Source organism: Amphibalanus amphitrite, unplaced genomic scaffold (genome assembly GCF_019059575.1).
Source record: "Amphibalanus amphitrite isolate SeventyFive unplaced genomic scaffold, NRLGWU_Aamphi_draft 000189F_arrow, whole genome shotgun sequence".
Classification (NCBI taxonomy): domain Eukaryota; kingdom Metazoa; phylum Arthropoda; class Thecostraca; order Balanomorpha; family Balanidae; genus Amphibalanus; species Amphibalanus amphitrite.
Genome location: NW_024881684.1, coordinates 237230 through 264015, shown reverse-complemented (window position 1 = coordinate 264015; position 26786 = coordinate 237230). Strand labels below are relative to the sequence as shown.

General features: G+C 48.7%; 1 protein-coding gene across 3 annotated transcripts in view; it reads right to left on the bottom strand.

Annotated features, from left to right (window-relative positions):
- Positions 1–324: 324 nt before the first annotated feature.
- The window catches only part of LOC122384433, a 48721-nt gene continuing 22259 nt past the window's right edge, over positions 325–26786 (bottom strand). For all 3 annotated transcript variants that reach the window (XM_043371816.1, XM_043371817.1, XM_043371818.1), the window contains exon 3: positions 325–2450. In XM_043371816.1, the coding sequence (XP_043227751.1) occupies positions 1044–2450 (1407 nt within the window). In that variant the 3' untranslated portion in view covers positions 325–1043. The remainder of the gene's footprint in view (positions 2451–26786) is intronic.

The window sequence follows — 26786 nt, the reverse complement described above, 5'->3', positions numbered from 1 at the left end:
CTCTTGTTGAGTATCTATGGACCAAAGGCATTTATTTTAAAAATGTTGAAAAGCGCCATGACTTTCCGGATACCCTGTAGACCTAACATGGCGCGTCATATCACGCGTAATTTTGGCAGCCACCATTGCCCTTTCACCTTTGTATCAGACCCTGAGTCGGAGTCGGAGTCGGAGTCGGTCAGGAGCCCGGAGTCGGAGTAGGAAGAGCACTACCACGACTCCGAAACCCTGCCACTGTGTCAATCGGCCCAGGTCGCACCAGCAGCATCAGGCACCAGTACCTAGCAAGTACGGTCTTCTAGCGGTACACAATACACGAAGTCATAGACACAAACAATCATTGTATTGTGTACACAAACAATCATACAGGAGGCACATGGTTGGCCAGACATTTGACGAAAAGTCGCGGGCAGTGGCGTAAAGTGTAGGTCCAAATTGAGGCCTGAGCTAGTGAAATTCTGTTCGGCGGGTACCACACGAGCACGAGCACTGGTGCACATGGACCGCGCTGCTAAGCCGCCGTCAGCCTTTCACCCAGTCACGGATGCAGCGATCCATGTTAAAGCTCCGTTCTGCCATCATGCAACTGCCGCTGGCGGCAGTGTGCGAGGAAACATATACAAGATGAGTGCAATAATAACACTGTCGACGGCGGTACTTAAATACATTGCGTACATATGTACTAAAGATGAGCGGTATCGGCCACCTCGTAGGCGGTGGAGCGCACAAACAGCTGGCGTGCGGCTTCGGCGAGCTGCTCAGCTGAGCGGAGCCGACACTGCACGGTCTCCACAGCGCCTGGCTGCCAGGCCCGACTGGGGTCGCCATCGAATCCGCCTGTGGAAAATCCCACCCCCGACGTCACTCACGCATCCCACGACGCTGGAGCAATGAGCAAAGGCACCTAGCATTCTTCCACCTATAAGCAAACGGACCATTGGTCAAAAGCAGGGCGCAGAGAGCCTGGTTAAAAGCACTAGCCATTAGATGTCGGCGAGGTCGCCCCGGCTGAGGCGACAGGCGGCCTCCGGTGGCGCCGGCGCTCAGGGGCTGGCCCGGCCGCCGGACGGCGCTCTCTGCCCCGCTCCTCGGTCGCCGGCGGGCCTCTGGAGCAGGTCGGATAGCTGCGCGCTCAGGCGGCCCACGTCGGCCTGCAGCCGCTCCAGCTGCTCCTCCAGCGACTGCGGCTTCAGCACCAGGTCCAGCAGCTGCTGGCGCGTCGCGGCCGGCAGCTCAGACAGCTGCTGGCGCCGCTCGCCCACGCAGCCGTCCAGAGTCAGCCAGCGGGCGCAGAGTGACGCGGCGCTGCCACACTGGCGCTTGCCGCACGCGTGCGCCACGTCCCGGCAGGCGAGCGGCCGCTCTGGCCCGTTCGGCAGAAACCGGTAGCGGCCCGAGCTGAGCGCCGTGTGAAAGAGCAGCACGCGCCGACGCACTCGCTCCTTGAGGCCCGAGCAGGCGCCCTGACCGGCAGCCCGCAGCGGCCCGCCAGGACGTTTCAGCGATGACGGCAGGTACGACAACAGGAGAAAGTTTTCCAGGTAGCCGAGCAAAACGATCCGGTTGTCGGCGGCCATGACGGCCGCCTGCCGCGAGATGGCCTGCGTGTCGTCCACCGCCAGCGACGTCAGCAGGTTCATCAGCACGATGAAGATGAGGAACAGGAAGCAGATGAAGAGCAGCCCGCCCGAGAGCACGTGCCCGGCGCGGACGCCGGATGCCTCGTCCACCACCATCGCCTCGCTGAGATCGCCGTAGTCGAACTCGCCGGTGGCCATGGCGATTACCTTCGGCATCGAGACGCCGAACGTGGCGAAACTGCTGACGCCGTCAAACACCAGGTAGAAGGCGATCGCGAACGCCATCACCAGGCCAAAGTAGAGGAAGATGAGCCGCCCGAAGCTGAGGGCGATGCTCTCCATCATGGTCTTGTAGGGAGCCAGTGCGGGTGTCCTACCGACGTTCATGGCCACCTCCAGCCAGGCGGCAACCATGACCCAGGCGGAGAGGTGGCGCGCCGTTGGCAGCGTCAACGGCGCCCACAGCAGCGGGTAGCCCAGCGCCAGCACGGCCAGCTCAGCCCAGTTCTCGGCGCTGAGCAGGTACAGCGGGCCCGTGATGAGCATCTGCAGCAGTTCGCGCGCCGTCAGCAGCGCCAGGCCGGCGGTGAGCGCAGCGCGCAGCGCGCCGCCCGTGGCCCAGCCGCCCAGCGCCGCGCGCCCGTCCAGCCCAAACACGTACACCGTCAGCAGCACGGTGAAGGCCAGGAACAGCAGCACGTTGCAGTAGTGGAACCAGCGGGCGCGGTCGTACTTGAGGTAGAGCAGCGCCGTCAGCACCGGGTGCTGGAGCAGTGCGCGCAGCTGAGGGTCGGCGCGCAGCCGCATCAGCACCGGCATCTCTGGCGCCTTCTGCGGCCGCAGTGGCGGCGCCAGGCACGAGAAGTCCACCTGCACAGACAATCAGGACGTAACTAAAGGACACTGGGAAGGTACACAGAAAAGTGGGGTACACGGGACACTGGGGTACATAGCCCGATCCCGGGTGGGAGTTTCAGTCAGCTTCACCATGGTCGGTGGCAGGCGCGCACACAGGATTTTTGAATGGGAGGGGCACGACCAGCGAACTGGGCCCCCCATGCCGAACGCCCCCCCCCCCGCCAAAAAAAAAAAAAAATACGGCCTACCGGGTTACATTTCGGTTGGCGCATGGTAAAACAATTATTTCGGTACCAGCTTAATTTTCAAAACATTAAGGTATAATATTTTTTTTACGCTGGCATGTTTTATTCAACTGCGACTCAGACTCGGTACCTATGACTAATCATTGTGTGCGCCCTCGGTCGGTGGGGGAGGGGAGCATACAGATTGTCCCAAAAATAAGGTTATCATTTAAAATTGGGATATCTCGAGAAATAAAAGTTGGAATGTCTTCAAATTTTAGCAATTGCAAGGTACATGCATAAACTTATTTTCTGGCATATTGAAACCACTTTTGATAATAGGTAATAGGACTAAGCAGGATGCAGAAAAGTGAAGTGATGAAATTTCAGCTTCAGACAACAAAGCGTAAATGCCAACCAGTGTTCGGCGCTAAGAAAACCCCTTAAGCTTGCCTCATCTCCAGACACATTCATAAGTTCCTCACAACCGGCCCCGCACCAGAACAGAGTATGAAGTGTGCACAAGGTATCTATCATGGGCCCAACGTTCTTCGAGGATGACAGCCGGAATGCGGTGACGGTAAACCAAGAGAGGTGGCCAAGGGTCCTCCAGCGGCTATTCAGCTCGCAGCAGCAGCATCGCTGTGACAGAGCTCACTATCAGCCAGCAGTGGGTTCAGCATGCAGAATGTCCTTCAGACCCCGCCGTGCCCGTGTCTCCCAGAGTATACGCCAGACAGTGTGAGTGCCGCCATTTCATGACACCCGCACTCCGCAGTCACCTCACTAAACCTCGCACCGACGGAGGGGGGAGGGGCGGGCGGATATCCACCCCCCGTGGTTTTTCGTAAATAGCGGGAAAACCACGGCGCGCCGCGAAATTTGGCATGATTTCTCCCTCATCAATTTTACATATGTTTGAAGAAATGAAAAATACATATGTTTACATATGTGTGCAAGTTTGAACTTCCTACCTCTCAAGGTCAGATCACCAGGTCACTTCGAACGACCCAACCTCAAATCACTTTTTTGCAACTTTGTCACCGTGTCAGAGCTACAGTAGATGACTGAGGCCTTTGAAAGTCGCAGGATGTAATGAAGTCATTGATAGCTACAATTTGTGTGTCTCAGAATTTTGATATCGATGACCTAAGGTCAGATCAATTTCTTGACCTCCCCATTATAAGTCAATGGGGAAAATAAACTCCGTTTTTTTTTTCTCACTAAAACGCGTCGGAATGACCCAATATGCCAAACATGACTCCATATACGATCAACCTTGACTACCTTGAGGCCTGTTTTGCTGTTGGGCAGCTGTATTAGCATATGCCGAAGTATGCCTTTAGCATTAGCGCGAGAGTGCGGTAAAAGCTTTTTGGATTAAACCGCATAATGTTGAAGGCAATTGGTCAAAGGTTTCGGCCCATGGCAAAACATTTTATCAGCGAACTTTTGAAGCATTTCCTGAGACGGAGAAAGGCGCTGGAAAAGAGCTTAACTGATAGAAATCTAACAAGAACTCAGGGTATATTGAATTAGAGGGTAGGACCAAGTTTAGTATGCATGGTCTCAGCAATTATCTTGTTTTATATGGCGGTTTTCATTTTCACAATATTATTTTTGATATGAAGTTTGTATATCTCGGTTTTACGAAAAATAGTAAGGCAACAAAGATAAATTTCGTGAAAAAATAATTTTAGTTGGAAACATCCATTCTGGTATGCAGAATTCAGTATGAAGCCCAGTATGGTGACCGTCTAGTGTGCTTCCAAAGCTGAGTACCTGATATCAACAGGAGTTGTTTACTATTTTGCGTTACGTTGCTAAGTGGTTGCTAGTGAGCTAAGGATACTCTCAGAGTATATAGAACACCGGGTACAGTCAGAGTTTGGGATATGGTAGCAGTCAAATGTCGACAGAAATGGCGAACAAGTTACAAATAGAGGTAGGTTTATTCCACGGTTATACTTCCTCTTGAAAACTGTTGGCACACATGACGTCATAGAGTAAAAAGTCCCCATTTTAGGTCATTAAGACGAATTTTTGACATTATTAAATAACAAAATTATATTGTGTTACCTGTTTTTTCTTATATTGTTCCAACAATCATTATTTATTATCTCTATTGGCCAATTATTTGTTGATTACGTCATCTGGGGCCGCGAGTCGGCGAATGCAGTCGGTCGGAAAAAAACACGTGTTTTCGGCGGCCGAGGTAAACAAATTACAGTATCAGTATAGGTAGCTTTGGGTGATATGCTATTTCTATTATTGAAATCGCGTCTCTTGCCGTCAGTACTTTTTCGTCGCAGTGATTTTCACTTTTAGAATTTTCTTCAATAATTGTGGTATTCAGTTCTGCCTCTGATTTGCAATGGCAATTATTATTTGAAGTGAAGAAGGCCTTGTTATGGCCCTGCACAACCCCGCTGAAAAGTGAAACTGAAACGGCTCAGGCTGAAATAACAGTATTGCAACTGGTTTCAAATTATTCTTCAAATTTCCTCGAAGTCAGGCTTAGACCTATGAATAACATCAGATTTGCAAGCATGTTCAAACTGCTCCGTTAATCTCCAGAACATCGGGCTCTCTTCTGATGCTTACAATGCCTGTGGCTGCAACATTATATTGCTAAGAATGGCAGTTCAGCAAGATGTATGTGCAGGCACAGGCACTTAGCCAATGCACAATGCAGTGCAGATTAATTGTGGTCATAGTCATGTCATAGTCATAGTCAGGTTTATTAAGAGCTCCATAAAACATGGCTTTTCTGCCCTCTCGTCAATACAGGTTGTAAAAAAGACGAACACATAAACTATCTAAAAATATGTCCTAAAATAGCGCTCATCAAACGTGTACACGAGTCACAGACGATTCATGCACATAGCATTCCAAACAGACACGGCTCTGTACGGAAAAGTACGTTTTCCACGCTCGGTCCTTACTCTAGGGAGCTCCAATTGACCAGCGCACACACCGCGAGTGGCCCTGACTGACACCTCAGAGCGACTGCGCACTAGATCGGCCAACGCCGGAGGCGCCCCGGACGACATCAGCCTGCGCAGCATGGCCGCGTCCCTCTCCTCTAACATGCCGTCAAGACGCTGCCACCCCAACGACTCCAGGGCGGGAGTGACGTGCTCACGCCGGGACAAGCCAGTAACTATACGGGCTCCAAAATTTATAGCCTTTTGCACTCGCTGGCGGAGAGTAACAGAACAGCTGCCCCATACCGTTAAGCAGTAATGCAAATGGGGAAACACGAGCGCCTCAATCAGTAACTTTTTTGTTTCAAAGGGCAACCTGTGTCTTCTCTTAGAGAGACCAACGAGAACGAAGAAACAGCGGCGAACAACCTGAGATACTTGTTTTCCCATGATAATTCAGAGTCAACAAATAAACCGAGGATTTTTGCGAATGGTGAAGGACTTAGATCTGCATCGCCAAATCTTATGCTAAAGGAAGTACACTTCTTCTTCTTTGGTTTGACTACCAAAAGCTCAGTTTTGCTTGGATTTACTTTAAGCCGGTTTTGCGTGAACCAAAGAAGTGCCACATCAAGTGTGCCTTCAACGCGCTCTTTGAGACATGCTAAATTTTCAACTGAGTCGCAATCTAAAAACTGTACGTCATCTGCGTATGTCACCTGCTTGCCAAAAGGTAAATGAGCCGTCAGATCGTTAGTAAATAGTAAATACAGCTTTGGGCCGATTAGTGAGCCCTGTATTACACCGTGCGTCACTGGCAGTGTCCCGGCGCGGCTACCCTGAATGCTCTGAGTCCTGTTCCTCAGCCAGTCCTCGAACCAATGTTTGTCTACACCGTACCAACCTAATTTATCTAACAGTCTTACATGTTCTATGCTATCAAAGGCACGAGATGTGTCGGCTGCTATCAAAGTGGAGACATGACCATTTTCCATTGCAGATGAAAGAAAGTTTATAGTGTCAATCATAGCCGTTTCAGTCGAGTGATGACCTCTAAAGCCGTGCTGGTTATCACACAATACATGGTAATGGTCGATATATGAAGACAGTTGAATACAAACACACTTTTCACAAAGCTTCGCTGGAACACTGAGGATCGAAATAGGTCTGTAATTCCCAGGATCACATCTGTCTCCCTTCTTGTGCAACGGCACCACGCTTGCATGTTTCCATCCAGCCGGAACGTCACCCGACCGTATCGAACAGTTAATCACGTGGAGCAGATGAGGAGCGACAGTGGGGAAAGTTGCACGCAGCATCTGAACTGTGACGCCGTCACTTCCACTTGCACGTGAATTGCCCATGCAGGGGCGGCGCCACGAATTTTTGACTGTGGGGTACTAGGGTGAAAAGGGCCCATGCATAGTGAAAGGAGCCCATGGTGAAAAAGGCCCTTGCACGGTGAAAAGGGCCCATACATTTATCATGGCGTAACCCACGCTGTGCTGGGGGGGGGGGAGCGTTTTTACGCCCCCCCCCCCGTCAGTTTTTTTTGCGAATATCTCAACATGTTCATACATCATTTCCGCACATGTTGTGAAAATCTCAGACCCGGGTCTCCAAGGTCAGGTCACCAGCATGAGTCAATGGGAGAAAATTGATATGCGCCTCTTTTGTACAAATGTCGTTCAAAACGCTCTCAACCATCGGTTCATACGTAAACATAACACAATGAATCGGAAAACTGCACCTGCGACCCCTCTGTATGCCCCTGAGGTCATCTCAGGTCAAGAACGGTCACCAGCAGTTTTGTGGCCATAACTTTTGATAGAGACGTGCTAGAGCGGTGAAAACACGTCAGATGTGTTCAGCTCGACCATACGGATCGACTGATATGCAGCATGACCCTTTCCAGTCAGGTCATGACCTTGACCCACTGGCGGATCCAGGGGGGGCCACCGGGGCCATGGCCCCCCCCCAAAAGCCTGAAAGGGGGGGCCAACATATCTTTTGGCCCCCCCCCAAAACGCTTGGAGAAAAATTAATGTGAGAAGGTTGCGTAGTAGATACCTACTAGAATCAGCAGCGTGATTCAATAGCGTAGAGAAAGTCAGGGGCGCGGGAACTACTTTCAGACTGGGGGAGCACACCATAATAGAGATCAACCTAGGGTCCCCCCAAATCTAGTTTTCTCACCGGTTTTAGGCCACTTATTTTTCATCGCTTGGCTTTTTCAACAAAAAAAGAAACAGTTGCAAAAAAGGACGGTATTCCGTTTGAAAGTTGTGGGGGCACCGCCCCCACTGGCGGATTCAAGGGGGCCACCGGGGCCATGGGCCCAAAAAGCCTGAAAGAGGAGGCCAACATATCTTTTGGCCCCCCAAAACGCTCGAAGAAAAATTAATGTGAGAAGGTTGTGTAGTAGATACTTACTAGAATCAGCAGCGTGATTCAATAGCGTAGAGAAACCCAGGGGCGCGGGAACTACTTTTAGACGGGGGGGGGGGGAGGTCACACCATGATGGAGATCAACCTAGGATCCCCCAAATATAGTTTTCTCGCCGGTTTTAGGCCACTTATTTTTCATCCCTTGGCTTTTTCAACAAAAAAAGAAAACATTTGCAAAAAGGAGCGGTATTCTGTCTGAAAGTTGTGGGGGCACCGCCCGCACGGCCCAAGAGTTGGGGGGGGGGGGGGCAAGCTGCCACCACTGCCCCCTCCCCCCGGTTCCCGCGCCTATGGAGAAACTACCGGGTTTACTAGCTTCCTTCATAAAGTGTCGTCATGTCTTATCGTCACCCGAGAAGGTCTTATTGCATAAATATCGATTGAGCTGTCAAGTTAACAAACTTGCTGTGGCAGCCTGACCTGACATGACCCGGCAACTTTTCATTCACGGAATATGCGCAATAAATTTTTTAGGAAAACTCACTGAGTTTTCGTTGAAAAAAAAACTTGTTTTGTTTCGTAATTGTACAAGAAGCATATGAGGGACCTTTTTGTCCCTTCCTGCGAAACGGTAAAAGACTTATTTCGGTCACAGCTCAGGCCAATCTCTAAGGGTCAGTCGGGTCACTTATTTCTTAAAAGGGTCCTTACGGCATCCAAGGACCAATTCCGGCTTTTGAGTGCGCCACATCAGCATTTGATGCTACGACAGATGTCGAAATCTGAATATATGTTACAGGCCGTATGAAAATTCGGTCCGTTTGCAAACGGCCTGGCCCAGTCAGGCCATATGAAACTACCTGAAAACACCGGCCGTTTGCAAACTATGACCTGAAATATCAGACCGTTTGAAAACGACCTAGTTAGTTTCGGCCTAGCGGATCCAGGGGGGCCACGGGGTCATGCCCCCAAGCCTGAAAGGGGAACAACATATATTTTTTGTCCCCAAAAACACTTAAGAAAAATGAATGTGAGAAGGGCGTAGTAGGTAGAGAGAAAATACCGTATCATTAAAAATCTGTGAGCTTGATAAAAGTGTTGTTCTTGTCTTCACCCAAGAAGTTCTTATTGCACACTTTAACCATGGATGAAAGAACCTTCATCCCCTGGTTCTCCTTCATCCATGCTTTAACTCTCGATCGACGTGTGAAGTTATCGTGTAAGGTATCATGAAACCGATCGCGACGAAACTTTAGTACCCTCATGGTGACAAAGTCTGAAAATTTCATGACCCTGACCCAAGTGAACTTTGACTTGTGGCCTATTTCTCGAGACTGTTTGGCCATGTTGGAGGCTATGTTTGGCCGGAATAGCGATTCGGCGTATGTCGGCTCACATTATCCGCGCTTTTATAGTCTTTTCGTGGTTTAAAACGCTCAAACATGTGATATGATGTTGCTCCCACGCATTAGGGCGGATGCCAATGTCACCTTACGGTCAAGTCAGGTCATTGACCTTTGATGACCTCGGTGCACTTTTCCGAGTTTAACATGTTTCTAGGATAGTTTCGTTTAGCTGATTTTGAATTTAGCATTTTGCAGCCATTTGAACATTTACGAAGTAGTTTTGATGCCTTCGTATCATGTTACGTAGCTGCCAGTGGTAGTGGACACCTGCTATACGGACGCCCATAAGTACCCCTACTGGTTGATCTGACCTGACCTGCCCCGACATGGTCTAAACGCATGAAGACATTATCTATGATCCAAACTAATATGAAATTTGTGATCAGCACAAAAAAACGTATTACAGCCTTACTTTAGGAGGTTCTGACAGGTCCTGATTTTCCCGTCTTTTGGGTCTGTGACCTGACCTGGGCGGTGTTTCACGGCACGCTGCCAGCCGCTGCCAGCGCTGATGGCACTTTTGGTTTCAATGGAGACATCAACAAGCCTATACCCACAACACTACCGAAGGCTGACCTTAGCTCGCGGAATGCGCTGTCAGCGGCTGTCAGCACGACCGTGAAACACCGCCCTGGAAGGTCAACCAATGACCAAGGACCTTAAAATCGGGTATCATCGGCTTCGTCTCGTCACTCACGGGCAACACGCCTGTTTTTTTTTTCCGCGAGCTCTAGCTTAATCAGGGGCCGAACGGCAGGGGGTCCAACCGACACCTCCCAGCAGGGCATATTTTAAGGCACTTACTGCGTCCCATTCTGGGACGCAGCCCCCTCGCCTTGGGACATAGCCCCTGCTGATTTGACCCACTGCGTCCCTGCCCTGTGCCCTGTCCGGTTCCCTGACTTGTGCCCTGCTGTGTGCCCTGACCTGTACCCTTCCCTCTAAAATGTCCTGTGCCATGCCCTGAAACCTGCCGTGCCCTACTTTCTGCCCTCCTCAGTGCCCTACTCTGTTCCTTGCCCTGTGCCCTTAGTGGTAGCACGTGCCCTCTGCTCAACTTTGGGACGCAGTAAAAATTTGTTAAAATATGCCCTGCCTCCCAGCCCGCGAAGGCTGCGCCACGCACCGACCCGGAGCGGGCTAATTGGTCGACAAAAGCATGGGCGGCGCCACCGGGGGGGACGGGAGGGACAGGTCCCCCGCTATCGAAAGTTAGGGGGGTACAGTACCCCCCTATCGGCGAGGCCCGTTCAATAGTTGATAATAATGCATTGTAAAGTTATCCGTCGCATTTAATGCATCGTTGGTTAATCAAGGCAGGTTCTGAATAAAGATTGCTGTTGGGATGCATCGCAGGGGGTCCTGGCCATCTGCAAAAGGTGTGGAGCTGTGATGCCTATAAGGTGATCGGCAGGGCCTCGGGGATCGTGCCCCCCCCCCTTTGGGGCGCCAGGCAGGGTTATTACCTCCCCACCCCACTGCCAGACCCCAATGCCGACAAAACCAAGTTAACTGAAATTCCATAGATTTCCGTTACTATATTGATATTTTCCATTCTTAATTAGTCAAATTCAAGCATGGCAGTTCTACCGCAGGAGCCATTTGAAATCTATGCCATTTAACCCCAGCACTTGTGGGGAGAAGTGTTCGGATAGATCACAGGCAGGACCAAAAAAGCACGCAGTAGCCCAAGACCTTATAATTGGGTAGCATCGGCTCCCTCTCGTCAAGGGGTTCGATAGCACTCGTTTTTTTTTCTGCAAAACTAAGTTCGGTCGGCGGCCGAACGGCTGGGGGTCTAATCGAGCCCCCCCTCCCCTTCTTACGTCAGCGGCTGTGAAAATGCCATTACCAGCTGTTGAAACATGGCAGTTGCTTTTGCATGAGTGCACGAAAGTGTTTTAGGTACGTGATACGTGAAAGGTTATACATGGAAACTGAGATACACCAGCTTATCAAATTGTGCTTACTGTGGTGCGCTCGGTTTTACCTTGACTAGTCTTTGAATTCTGGGGTGAAACAGACCAGTCAAGAAACCTGTTCCATAAGGAGAGCCACTAATGCTAAAGAGATGAGGGATGAAGTTTCCAGAGACCTTCATTACCTCCCAAAGAGGGTGCCCCGCCATTTGCCAATCCCCTTGCTGTGTTGTTACGATTGGAGGGTGAATATGAGAACGATGCAGGTCGTGCCAGCTCGATCATGACGAACACAATGGTGCCGACATCACAGCTCTACTGCCATTTTTGACGAAGTTAATCAACAAGGACCGGAATCCTACCCTGGGGCATTTCACCTGCAGAGGCCGCCAGACCTGAGACCCTTTCACTCAATTCTTTTTCAACGGTGCATGCGGCATGCGCTCGTTTTTCCCGCGAAGCTCTTGGTAAGTAAAATCCATCAGAAAGTGTGATCAAAGAACGGCTGGTGACCTTCCATGACCTAGCATGACCTTTTGAGTGACCGCCAATGACATGACCACTGACGGCTAGCCATTAGCTGCACCCTGCCCGTTGCATATGGATCAGGTGGTGATGTCATGATTCTGAAATTATATTGCAGTTTTGGCGCACTTGTCAGAGCAGAAGACATTCCCACTTTTCCTCCATGACTATATGATGGTGAAGCCATGAAGCTGACCAGACGTAAGATCGAAAATTTGAAAGTACGAAACGTAAGAATAGTTGGCACTGCTACTCGACACTGACCGGCCGGTCGCGAACTTCCCGCCTCCGGATTTCCAGCCGGACACCCAATCCACTCGGCCACGCGGCCAGTATCACTAAGCAATTCGCAGCTTGTAGGAAACCAGCTTTGAGTTGGCAAGACTGCAAATTTTGATTTAGAGGCAAGGATGCTTGAAAAGGTGATCGATCTTAGGTGTCCTAGGATAAGTTTGGAAACGGGATGCACCATTCGATGTGTTTTGGGCTTTGCCAAGTTTCGCGGCGTTACGTGCCTCGTTTTTTCTTTTTTTGCATACACGATCAGTATCTACTTTTGGGATTTTCGGACAGCTACAGTCCCCGTCCCCCCCTATCGAAAACCCGTGGCGCCGCCCCTGGACAAAAGCAATTTGAAGTGTTTTCAAAGTAATATTTAGGCTCCGGTTGGGTGGGCTACCATTTCTATTTTTTTATTTTTAGTTTAAAAAAATATCGTTTCAGGGCTGTGACGAAAAAATAAGTGGCCTAAATCCGATGAGAAAACAGGATTTGGGGGTACCCTAGGTTTGGTTACTTGCAGGAGTTGGCCCCCCCCAAAACGCAAGTCTGGATCCGCCAGTGCCTTGACCTAAGGTGAAATTTAAAAAAGACCTTTCAAGGTCAACGAATAGTTCATTCGACGTGCCTCGACGAGAGGAACACGATGCTGCCAAAAGTAACGTCGTGACTCTCTTGAATCAAAAGTTATTGCCCACAAACATTGTACGGGAAAACGGCTATTTTTACAGTTTTTGACCTCTGGAGGCTAAACCGTTGCCCTGATGTCAGATCTGAGAACATTATTCAGAAAGGTCTGTAAAAGGGATATCGAATGCGCTTTTCCGCGGCGCTGTAGCTCTATTGGTTCCCGAGTTAGCCGGTGGCAGTTTCCAAAATTATTGAAATGGACTAAATTTGACCTTTGATGACCTCTGGTGACCTGACCTTTGACCTGAAATTAAAAATCACCGAAGCTACGTGGCCCAGGAGCCAAGTTAGAAGGGGGGGCGGGGGGGGGGACATGAAAACGCCCCCTTCCCCCAGCACTCGGCGGAAAGTTCAGGCCACCAGCACGGCGCGGGTTAAAGGCACTTGCAATAGCAATCTAGCAGTCGACAGTGAAAGATGATAGATCTTGAAAGCTTTTTTTCTTTTTATAAATTTAGTCCGAACCTTTTGATAGGAAGGATTCACAAGGACAGAGCCACCGCTAAGCGAAGCTTGTTGCAGTGACGCTGCCCTCTTCCCTCTCCGATCGTCAAATTCCAGTTATATGGCAGAATTTAGAGTCCAAAGATTATTGAGCGCATATAGTCGCGCACGGCCGGTCCCCTCGGCCCTCACTGACTTCGCCTGGCTACGGCCTGCCACCAACCGCAACCATACCTGTCAGGAGGCCCATAAACATGAAGCGCCCGTCGCGCTTCGAACCCTGACTGTTATAACCGGGAACCCGTGCTCTCACCACGTGGAGTTCAACGCTCTACCAACTGAGCTAACGGGACCGGCTTGCGTCGCCAAAAGACTAAAAACACTTAATGCAGTAGGTATTGCATACCTATTACCTACCAACAAAGATAACCAGCGTGATTTGCCAAATTTAGGATCTATTTGAAATGCCCTCCTTTCGTCACGACAAAGATGCTTTGATAGATTGCGAGCCTGCCAATTATTGTTCATATTACGGAATATGGACGAGTTCCTACTACTTTTTAACTACGGGGTGCTACTGTATACTGCTGTACACTGCATACTGTATATCCCTCGCCGGACCTTTTGGTTTTCTACAGACGCGCCGGCCGAGGGGGGGGGGGCATAACGATCCCCTCGCCGTTTCGCCCCTGGTGGAGCTAGCGCGTCGCGGAAAAAACGAGCGTGTGTGCCGTTACAAGATGCAGAGATTGATACCCGATTTTAAGGTCATAGGTCAACCGGTGACCTCTGAGGTCAGGTCAAGTGCCCCAAGGTACGGTTACGGTTCCGTTTTTGATAAATACGTCTCGTAACTTCGCAAAAAACGGCCGCAGAGCCGCGATTTTGGCAGCATCGTGTTCGCCGTTGCTCAGGTGCGTCGAATCATATACTTTTTGTTTGGGTGAGGTCAACCTAGGGTGTTGACTTCGGGTCACGGTCAGGTCAGCGCCCCCAGGTCACCAAATTGGTTCAAGGAGGTCAAGTCGCATGTCATTCGATTCAGCAGGTCTTCCTGAGTCTATTGGTGGCTTTCCCGACTCGCTTGCTCAGTTTGATCGGGAGTTATTGAAGAAAAACTATGACCCTAATGACGTCATAAATGACGTCACGCAAGGTCAACATTGCAAAAGTAACGCATCGAGCCTTGCAATAAGTGCATGAAATCACGATTCTGTGTGCTTGAGACAGTAGGAGATCGTTCCCGGCGCCAGAATAGCAGTTTTAGTTTTCATTTTTCCCCATTCACTTTAAATGGTGAGGTCACGATAATGACCTGACCTCATATGATCTTAAGACAAATCCAAAACACACAAGTTGTGAGACTCCTTATGGATGCTAGGTCCTGCAAGTTTCATTTCCCTGTGAAAGCTCCTCTGGCAGCGAGGGCGTTGCGAAGTTGCGACATCTAAAGACCGTGCAGAGGTTCACTTATGACGTCATCACTCAGTGACCTGACCTGACCGGAAAGTGCGATTGGTGTCAAAAGATCCGGCTTGAATCAAAGGCCAGGTATGCCAAGTTTCAGCTCTCTATCGTCATCGTGTTTGGAGCTATCGCGATAAAAACCTGGGGGGGGGGGGCAGTCACCCTCCCTCGGCCGGCGAGGGTTAATTTCCAGGTAATTACTAATTACCGTGCACAATTTGAAATCGATTATTTTTGGTAAGAAACTTTGCTTTTAGAACGGGACAAGTGTTAGTGTCGCATAATCTTTTTGGGGATAGAGGATGGAGCCGACTGCAGAGTTGGGTCGCTTTTCCTGGCCCGGATTCTGAACACTTGACTCTTAGCTACAGAAAGAGCCTCTGAGCACATGAAGGGGCCCCTGAATACTTGACGGGGTCCCCTGAGCTACAGAAGGGCCGTGTGAATACACAAGACCCTCTGAGCGCATGAATAGGCCCCTGATCTCTTTATGAGGGCCCTCTGAGCGCATACAGAACGCTCGACGGGGCCCCTCTGAGCTACAGAATGGCCCTGATTACACAACAGAGTCCCCTAATTGCATGAATGGGCCCTCTGATCACTTGACAGGGCCCCTGATCGCTTGAAGGGCCCCTGATTGCTTGACGGGGCCCTCTAAGTCAGAAAAGGCCCTATGAGTACGCGACAGAGTCCTCTAAGCAAATGAAGAGGCTCCTGGTTGCGCATGAAGGGCCCTCTGAGCTAAAAGAAAACTCCGAGCATATATAGGGCCCCTAAACGCCTGGCAGGGCTCTCTAAGCGACAGAATATCTCTTAGTACACGAGAGGGCCTTCTAAACGCATGGAGGGCCCTGCTTCCCTGATTGGCGCCCTCTGAGCACATACTTAGGGTCCCTGATTGCTTGACGGGGGCCCTTTAAGCTACATAAAGGCTCTCTGAGTACACGACAGGGCCATGGAGCGCATGGAGGGCCCCCTGATCGCGTGACGGGGCCCTCTGAGCTACATAAAAGCTATCTGATCATATAAAGGACCCCTGAACGTTTGGTAGGGCTCTCTAAGCGACAGAAGGGCCCTCTAAACGCATAAAGGGCCCCTGAACGTTTGACGGGCCGCCCCATGAGCTACAGAAAACCGTCCACGTACACGACGAGGCCCTCTGACCCCATGCAGGGGCCCCAGATTGTTTGGCGGGGCCTTCTAAGCCATAGAAAGGCCATATGAGTACACGACAGGGTCCTCTAAGCGCATGAGGAGGTCCCTAATCGCACGTAACGGGCCCTCTGAGCTACCAAAAAATATGAGCATATAAAGGGTCCCTGAGCGCCTGACGGGGCTCTCTGAGCGACAAAAAGGCCCCAAGCGCTTAGAGGCCCCTGAATGTTTGACGAGGGTACCATGAGCTACAGAAAAGCCCTGAGTACAAGAGAGGGCCCTTTAAACGCATGAGGGGGCCCCTGATTCCTTGGCGAGGGCCCTCCGAGCACATGATAAAGGCCCTGATTGCTTGACGAGGCCCACTTAGGTAAACAAAGGCCCTATGAGTACACGGCAGGGACCTCTAAGTGCATGAAGAGGCCCCTAATCGCGCGTGACGGGGCCCTCTGAGCTACAAGAAAACTCTCTGAGCATTTAAAGGGCCTCCTGAACGTCTGACAGGCCTCTCTGAGCGACAGAAGGGCCCCCAGCGCTTAAAGGGCCTCTGTACGCTTGACGAGGGCCCTATGAGTTACAGAAAAGCCCTGAGTACACGAGAGGGCCCTCTAAACCCATGAAGGGGTCCCTAATTCCTTGACGGGGCCCTCTGAGCATATTATAAGGGTCCCTAATCGCTTGACGGGGGCCCCTCTAAGCTACATAAAGGCCCTCTAAATACACGACAGGACAGGCCTTAAAAGCGCCCTACCGATCAGTAGGGGCCTGTAACAGCCACCTGTTAAATTTTTCAGCATTGGCCATCTGTCGGCAATAGTTATTTGATCACTGCTAGAACCTATTTAACGGTTTTAGAGGGCCATTGCACGACTACTAAAAAGTCTTGAAAAAGTTCAGACTGGGCTCCTGACTGTGGGGTACTGGGTATATGCAGTACCCCACAGTCAAATGACTGTGGGGTACTAGTACCCCACGTACCCCACGGTGGCGCCGCCCATGTGCCCATGCCCCTGAGTGCCAGAGACAGTTCAGGCAGCGTCACAGGCCGCACCTTGAAGGCGCCGCTGACCACTCGCGTCGGCCTCGGTGGCAGCGGCGCCCCCTGTGGCGCGGCAGACAGCGCAGTAGCGACATCTGCCCCGGCCGAGACGAAGTGGCGGTTGAGTCGCTCTGCCCATGTTGGGTCGCTGTGATGGAGAGGCGTTATCTTCGGTTCCGGTTTTCTTGATGCAGGCACGTAGCTAGGATTTGGCCAAGGGAGGGGCGGAGGAATCCCGGGGGCCTCCTTTCTACAGGGGGCCTCCTCCCTAAAGGGGCCTCCTTTCTACAGAGGTCTCATGCCTACACAATTACATATACAACATAATGCATTCACTTTTGTTCAGCTTTCATATGGCAAGCGCACTGGTATGTTTCTTTATTCTTACCGCTGCAGGCTGCAGCGGTAAGAAACATACGCTACGCATATCACAAGTCTCCGAGTGGCATGATAACGGGCAAAAAAAAAACTCGGGCGCCGGCGGCGGCCGAACCGCAGCAGGGAGGGGAGGATCTGCGAGGAATGGGAGGATACTGGATGACGGTCAGAGTAACACTTGGTGTATTATCATATATCGTTCAAGCGCTTAACCGTATTCCGGGCGGGCTCTGAAAGACTCTGAATCGGGCGGGGGCCTTTTCTGGCCCCCGTCAGAACTCGAAAAACACGAATCGTAGCGACAAACGGCAAGGGCGTTTGATAGTTCGTTGAACGACTTACAACTTTTGTTAACAACTTTTTTGGGTCAGGTCAATATTGAGGTCGCCAGAGGTCATAACAAATAACATGGTTTATAACGACCTACATAGATAGGTCAACTTCAAAATCTAACTTAGGAAAGTCACGCTGGGTACCAATCGACGCGTCATGACCAGGCGAACGGTTTGGTACACTAACAACTATTTAGCCCCATCATGTCGTGATTTATTGGCTAAAAACTGTTGATGACCTCACCTCACCTCAGATGATCCTTCCCGGTGCTCCTGTCAGTAAATGCCACCTGGGTGCTTACAGATCAGATAATCTGACGTAATTCAGAAAGAATTGGGTGGTTTTGACTCGTTTTCTCGAAGCAGGACACAGTTCATTATATTTTCCAATAGGCTTGTCACGATTCTGACCTTACTGACGTCTGCAAGATTGAAACTATACGGTTATCGATTCTTTTTGTGTGGATGATGCCACGTTTACTTGCTGTAAGTAAAACATGGTTTCGTTAGTAAATTTTCCTAGGTCCAGGTGGTTTGCTTCATTTACGCCGTAGATGAAACCAACAATCGATGGATAGGTATACATAGGTATATTAATTTCCCGGTCAAATAAATTATTATGAGTTGTGCGAAGCACGGCTATGGGAATATCACCACGGTCTATTAAATGGTTTGGGTAATTGCATCCATCGTAAAAATACCAACACAGCCACAGGTATATATTACAGAAATGGGCTGCTGTGTTCATGCATTAACCCGCGCCCTGCCGGGGGGTGTTAAACACCCCCCTGCAGTTTTCCGTGAATATCTCAAAAACGGCGACGCGGCACACTTTATCCTACATCATTTCTACACATGTTGTGAAAATTTCAGACCCTGGTCACTTAAGGTCAGGTCACCAGGTCAGGTCAAATGACCTCACTACATAAAAAGTTTTAATGTCTGCCAAAGGTACACGGAGTGACCAAACGCTTTGAAACTTTCAGAGATGCAAATGCACAAGAGCGACAAAATGCAAACAATGTATGTCTTGGAATTTTGATATCGATGACATAAGGTCAGGTCAATTTTGCGACCTTAAATTGAAAGTCGCCTTGTTAGACGGAAGTCATTATAAACACTCTAAAACACTGAATTACTAGTATCTCTGACACATTGAACATGAAAATGGCACCCGTGACCCTTTCTATAACCCTGAGGTCATCTCAGGTCACGAATGGTATCTGACTGTTTTTCGCGAATAACTTTTGATAGAGGTATGCTAGAGCGATGAATACACCTTAGTTGTGTTTGGCTCGACGATACGGATGGACTGATATGGATCTTAGCCCTTATCGGTCAGGTCATGACCTTGACCTGAGGCCAAATTTTCAAGTTGACCTTTCAAGGTCAATTCATAGTTCATTCCACACGTCTGGACGAGAGGAACACGATGCTGGTAAAGGGAAGTTCGTGCAAATTTTGAGACGAAAGTTATCGCCGAAAACTGGTTTCCGAAAATATCGGCCATTTTGGCAGTTTTTGCGGCCACTGCAGGTAAAACCGTTGACGGCAAAACCGTTGACGGCACCCGACATGATTTCTCTGAGCGCATTTATACAAATAATTTGTCTACATAGAATAGGGCCTTCTGTTTACAGAGGACCTCCTCCCCTGTCCCTTCCTACAGTGGGCGGCGACGCGGTTGGGAGTCTATTCTGTACAGTTTCCTGGGTTCTCAGTTTTCACTATAGTGAGAACTGATAACTCTCTATAGAGAGTAGCAGGGACCAGAAGCCAGAAGGTAATTTGCTTACAGTGGGCCTCCACTCTATGTACTTAATATACGACGCTGTCTTTGACTACCGGGGGCCTCCTGCCCACAGAGGGCCTCTTATCTACAGAGGGCTTCCTCTCTACAGATTGCCTCTTATCTACAGAGGGCCTCCTCTCTGCTGAGGGTGTCTCTCTCTCTCCAGAGGGCCTCCTTTACAGAGGGCATCCTCTCTACAGAGGGCCTCCTCTCTAGTCTCTACAGGGACCTCCTCTCTACAGAGGGCTTCCTATCTATGTAGGGCCTCCTCTCTTCAGAGTCTCGTCTCTACACAGGACCTCCTCTATACAGAGGACCTCATCTCTGCAAAGGGCCTCCTCTCTTCAGAGGGCCTTCACTCTACAGAGGGCCTCCTACCTACAGAGGACCTCCTTTCTACTGAGGGAATCCTCCTTTACAGAGGGCCTCCTCTCTTCAGACGATCTCCTCTCTACAGAGGGCCTCCTCTCTTCAAAGGGCCTTCTGATTTCAGACGGTTTCTTCTTTACAGGGGGCCTGCTCTCTACAGAGGGCCTCCTTTTTACAGAGGGCCTCCTTTTTACAGAGGGCCTCTTTTTTACAGAGGGCCTCCTTTTTGCAGAGGGCCTCCTCTCTACAGGGGGTCTCCTCTCTAAGGGGGCCTCCTCTCTACAGAGGGCCTCCTACCCACAGAGGGCCTCCTGTCTACTGAGGAGTCAGAGGGGCCCTAGCGGTCAGACACAGACACTAGTGGTTATTCACAGGAGATGAGAAGGGCCCTAGCTGTCACTTGTCAGGCTGGTCAGAGGGCCCTGATTGTTCTGACGTCATTTTTTAGATTCCCGCGTGAATTTCGTTCGCCTCCGACGTGATTTTGGCCAACGTGGGCCTTCGGCCCACGTTGGATTCAGGCCGAAAGGATTCAGGCCAACGTGGGCCTTCGGCCCACGTTGGCCTGAATCCTTTCGGGGGGCCTCCTGAAAACCCCAAGGGAGGGGCGGGCGCCCCCTCCGCCCCCCCCCCCCCCCTTGGCTACGTCCCTGTCTTGATGCGAGCAGATGTCGTCGAATGTCGGTCCAGGTTGTAGATGTCGTCGAATGTGGTGTGAATTTTGTGTGGATCAGTGCACAATGCGTGCCATTATGTGGTAAATGCCAAGCCGAATGGCTGTGCTGTGATATGAGCTGACACTGTTGAGTGTTGATGCAATGCTATCTAAGAAATTTTCAGAAGGCAAATGAGACATCATTGAATATTAGTGTAGTTTCCATATAAGTGCAGAGTTCCCAAACTTGCAGCCTTTTTTCGTGTGATTGTGCACATTTCCAGCCTATGTGCGTGCTAGTGCGGAATACTTAGTTACTAGATTGGCTGGCACAGCTTGTCAAGTGTCAACTCTGTGGTAAATGTGAAGATGAAGTCCAGTGAAGATTTTGAACATCTAACCTGACCTAACCTTACCTTCTAACTCAAAGCTTTCAACCTACCAATATACTACCTATGAACCCACCAGCCTAAAACCTACAACCTAACTCCTACAACCTACCAAACTCAGTCTACAATCTGGACTTCATCTACTCATATATCAACTCTATTGCCTGATAATCTTTTCTTGTTTCACACAATCTTATGGTCTGATATGTCTTTCTGAAGCAATAGTCAAAGAATGTGATAAGTTAAGTAATTTTGCACAAATGGAGATAAATAAATTTATGTATATGAGTGTTTTTGAGCTAAGTTGTGTTTCAGTGGTGATAAATGGAATGCTGTCATCATCACATTGCATTGCCACCATGATCAAAGGCTGATGGAGACAGAAGTATTGACTATTGAGATGAGCCATCCATTTGTGTTTTTACCAATGCATTACCTTAGGCCTTTAGGGAAAAGTGATCAAAAGTTGTTGAGTGAAGGGGAATATGGAGAAGAGCATTTATTGTTTGTTTTTGGGAAGAAGAAAATCAATTAAACTTATGAAAAAGAAGTGATCATGCATTGTATTATGAGCCCAAATCAAACAGGATTCTCTCATGACCATACTAAATGCACAACCCTTAGCTGTTAATGCACAGTGGAACCCGCTTAACCCTCGCCGGACTTGTTGGTTTTCTACATACGCGCCGGCCGGGGACCGGGGTGGGGGGGGGGGGGGCGGGGGGTACGACCCCATCTCGCCGTTTCGCCCCTAATGGAGCTAGAACGTCGCAGAAAAGACGAGCGTGTGTGTCGTTACGAGATGCAGCGTTTTGTACCCGATTTTAAGGTCTCAGGTCAACCGGTGACCTCTGAGGTCAGGTTAAGTGGCCCAAGGTACGGGTTCGGTTTTGGCGAATAACTTCACAAAAAATGATTGCAGGGCCGCGATTTTGACAGCATCGTATTCGCCCTGCTCAGGCGAGTCGAATGGTATTCTTTTTATTTGGGTGAGGCCAACTTTGGGTGTTGACCTCGGGTCACGGTGAGGTCAGAGGTCCCAAGGGCACGAACTTGGTCGAAGGAGGTCATGTCACATATCTTCGATTTGGCAGGTCTCAGACCTGCCCGAGTCTATTGGTGTTCCCGAGTCTATTGGTGGCTTTCCGGACTCGCTAGCTCAATTTGATCAGAAGCTATTGTCGAAAAACTTATGACACTAGTGACGTCATTAATGACGTCATGCAAGCTCTTGGTGCAAAAATGAAGCATCGAACCTTGTAAAGAGTGCATGAAATAATCACGGTTGCGTGTGTTACAGCTAGTCTGAGATCGTTCTGGGCTCCAAAATAGCTGTTTATAAGTTTCCCCCATTGGCTTATAATGGTGACTTCATATGACCGGCCTGACCTCATGTGACCTTGAATAAAAAAGCGAGATATACACGTTGTGAGACTTCTGGAGGATACTAGGTCCTGCAAGTTTCATCTCCTTGTGAAATCTGCTCTGACACTGAGGGCGTTGCGAACTTGCGGTATCTGAGAACCGTGCAGAGGTTCACTTATGACGTCAAAGGTCAGTGACCTGACCTGACCTGAAAAAGCTGCTGGTATTGCAATATCCGGCTTGAATCAAAGGTCAGGTTCATCACTACTCGGTATGTTCCGAGCATTCGAAAAAGCAACCATCAAGATGTAATTGAATGATACCGTTTACGATTGCACCTTACCGCCTATCGCCAAATTTCAGCGTTTTATGTATGTACCATCGCCAAAGTGGATGCGGGTATCGATAGAAGAAAGATCAGGCTGTCGTATGGTACACTCGGTTTATACGTATCTCGACTAATAAGTTAATAAATCGACTTTTAGTTTTGCCTTCGAAATCGGTATCTCCCATAGGTAAAGCACTAGTGAAGGGAAAATAAAAAACCTTCACGCTCTGCTTACGTCACCAGAGCGTGAAGCTACCAATGCCATTGACTGGGGGCCGGATACTCTCTTGCGCGATCATTTGCACTTATTTTTCCTCATTATATCGACATGTGTGCTGTTTCTGAGACCTAACTCATGCTAAGAAAAAAAAAGTTTTCTTAAAATGTGTATTTAAGTGTCGTAGTATTAACACAGCTCTGCAATTCTGCTTAAATATCTGCAAAATCCTGACTTCCCGGAAAATTGTTGGTGGTGATGGGGATCGAGCCCGTCGATGAAAAGTAAGTCAATATTCAAAGGCTTCAAAACTTTATTTCTTGTTGTTCTGTGAAATAGCCATGCAAAGACCGATGATAGTGCCAGTGTTGAGCTTTCCAATGAAGCATTGCAATTAGTAGTAAGGTTATTATCGCCTAAGATATCTTCCATCAAATATTAGAATTCTGCCATTGTCTTGCTGTAGAACAGGGTTACTTTCAGTCTCTTGGGAACACGATTTGCCGGTCTCAGATCGAAAAACATTTCAAAAAGCGGTAATAGACAATGAAATTTCCCACCTGATAGCATCTCGGGTTTTTATATATCCTGTTTAGAATTTTCATAAATCCGACGTAAAAATGCCAATTTCGTCAGATTCCGAATTTTTGCCATTGGGTCTAATGTAGAGCATGGCTACTTTCAGTCTCTTGGGAACACGATTTCCGTACCTCAGATCGAAAAACATTTCAAAAGTGGCAGATAGTAGACTATTTAATCTACAAGATAGCATCTCGCTTTTTTCTGTATCTGGTCATGTATCTTCATAAAACCCTCTCAAATATAGTCAATTTAGCATTAAAGTCTATGGATTTAGAAGAATTTTCATATCTGACTAGATTTGGGCTACCATGTCTGTTGACCGGGGGCCGCGAGAACTTACGTGTTGCATTTGGTCGCTTTGAACTATTGAACATATTGTAAATGTTGGTTTTCAATAACATTATATTTTAAATCCTAATGTAACATATTAGTTAATCACCTACATTTATGGCGTCAATTTCATGCCTTTTACAACTGCAATGAATTGACAAAAACGCATTTCACATTGATCAGTAAAAACTTTATTCATACTGACATGGGTAAAAAACCAAGCGCTCACTTCACAGGATGGTATACCTTCCACTCTTCTCTAACATTGAAAACGAACGTTACTCTAGCTTCTCATATGACATATGAAATAGATGTTCTTGGTTTGATATGAATCCAACTCAGAGCCAGACACAAGGATGGAACACAGTGATCTTGAGTCGGCTTGGTTTATTATCTTAAGGTCAGGGAATATGTACATTTTTTAGTTCTTGATATTCGTTCTTGGTTTTTTCACTTCTTTCAAGCATGTACAATTGTTAAAGAAGCTTAAATATGGAAATTAAACGGCATATGCTAAAATAAATATCACACTTGGGCCGGAATGTTTCATTCAGGACCTCGGGCTTTGTTGAATTTTCCGCCCTCGACCTTCGGTCTCGTGCGGAAAACTCAACAAATCCCTCGGTCCTGAATGAAACATTTTACCGGCCCCGTGTGATATTATATAAGGTCATATGATGGCATCAAAGGTCACCGCAGGTTTTTTTTTTGCTGATAACGTTTTACAGGAACGAGATACAGCCGCGCGGATGGTCTCATTCTGTTCAGCTCGTCAAGGTGCATCGAATGATGTACATGATTACCTTGAAGTCACGTGACCTGAGGTCAACCTTTGAACTAGATCGTTCGAGGTCAACACATATGATTTGATGTAGATTGATGAGAGCATCACGATGGTGCCATTAGTTTGTTCCTAGCTTTGCCACTTCGAAAGTTATTCGAGATAAAACTCTCCTCATATCTAGCGCCGCCATCTTGACCTTTTTGACCCATGTGACGTCATTTCTGACCTGACCTGAAAATGACCTTAGTAAAAATTGTAGACCTTGTCCGTGCGTACCCCATGCCATTTAGGGGAGAGCGGGGCACATTCGTACAAAAAAAGATAAATCCATGTATCTGTTCTTTGGTTGGTGCAATGGCAAAATTGTTGATTGTAGTATGGAAAGGAACCATTGCAGATATTTTTCCTCTTGAGCTCTCGCCGGACCTATGGTTTTCTACATACGCGCCGGTCGAGGGGGGGCGGGTACGACCCCCCTCGCCATTTCGCCCCTGGTGGAGCTAACGCGTCGCGGAAAAAAACGAGCGTGTGCGCCGTTACGAGACGCAGAGATTGGTACCCGATTTTAACCCGCGACCGCCTGGGGGGGGGGGGGTCGGATCCGACCCCCCCTCCGTTTTTCTTGAATAACTCATGAACCGCTTTCGCTATCTACTTGAAACTTGGCATACCTTCTCCCCCATCAATTTGACGTCTTCTGTGCAATTTTTAAGAAAAAAATTCCAAAATTTTTTGAGATATATCGATTTTAGTGATGTAACTACATGGCGTTTTTAGTCAAAAAGTGGTAAATGTTTAAAAAATCGCCAAAAATCAGGGTTTAAAGCAAATTGCAAATTAAGGACATCAAAAGACGCAGCTCAACGAGTTCTTTAAAATGGCTATCTCGGATTTTCCATAAAATGCGTTTTTCACCCCTAAAAATTCAAAAAACCATATTTTTTGGAAAACAGCTAATAAAATCCAAAATTTTGGGAATTTCCAAAAAACCGGAATATATGTTGTAGAGCTCTATTAGAACATTAGATGCCCCAAATTTCAACTTTCTATCTTGATTTTTGACCCCCAAATTGTAAAAAATAGCTCCAACATGCATACCCAGCCAGCAATTCGCTTGGGCTGAACTGTGGCAAGCGTCGGGCAGCTTGGGCTTAGCTTGGGTTTGCCCACTTTGATCCAAACCAATGTATTTTTTACTAGGGCTGAGCTGGGGCATGCCGCAGCTATGCCCACGTGCGGATAGCAGTAGCTCAGCCCGACATCTGCCCGCGCATCCAAAACAGGCTTAACTTGGGCGGAGCGCGGGCTGATCAAGCTGGCTGTGTCCTTCGGCTAACTGGAGTAAAGCCGGAGCTTAGCCATACTTGTTCGGCTGTTCGCGCATGCGCAGTTCTGCGCCAATCATGTGCAGCGTTTGTGACAGTCTGTGCGCTGTGCGACGAAACGACACACCGGTGTTGGGGCATTTGGTGATTGATGTTTGGGCGCGTGTGACAGCCGCGAAGAAGGGATAGCGCTCACTGCTCTTATCAAGTGGACTGGCATGGAGTTTTACGGTAGGTAAGTGTATTGAATGGTGCGCTTGATCGTATGTAAACGTCATGATTTTGACTGAGTTTGACGCCATCAAACATGAAGGTGAATAGCTGTTCAGCCTGGCGACTTATACCCTCGCTCAGAAAAGCTGCATTCCGTGCCTTTATATCTTTGTGAAATACCAGCACTTCTGACCCAGGAAAATGAAATACAAAACACACATATTTATCTACTTAATATCACCGAGCACGCTCATTCTCTGTCCGCATTTAAAATCAAATGAACATTTTATACGGATCAATGAGAAGTGTTTTTACAGTATTAACCCTCGCCCATGTAGGGGGGGGTTGGTGCAACCCCCCCTGAGGTTTTTCGGAAATAGTGCAAAAACGGCGGCGCGCAGCGCCGCCAAATTTTGGGTACCTTATGGGGCAAACCTTGCGCATCTTTTGATAAAAAAAAAAAAATTTGACCGGGTCATGTCAGGTCACGGAGTTATGACGTCACAAAGGGAACAGCCTCCGGCCGGATTTTCACAAACTGAGTGCCAACGCCCGAGGTTTCCTGCCGGTGGTACGGACATCGGTTGATGGATCGTGATGAAACTTCCCATGCATGTTGGGGCAAGTATTGGCTATCATATGGTATACGAAACTTGACCGGGTCAGGTCAGGTCACGGAGCTATGACGTCACAAGAGGAACAGCGTCCGGTACTATTTTTGAAAAGCGCCCGAACCACTATTTTGCTAATTCTTGTCACCTCAATGGAAATATGCAGCAATATTAGCTTCTATAGGGAGCAAATGGACCTCCCAAATCCAAAAATA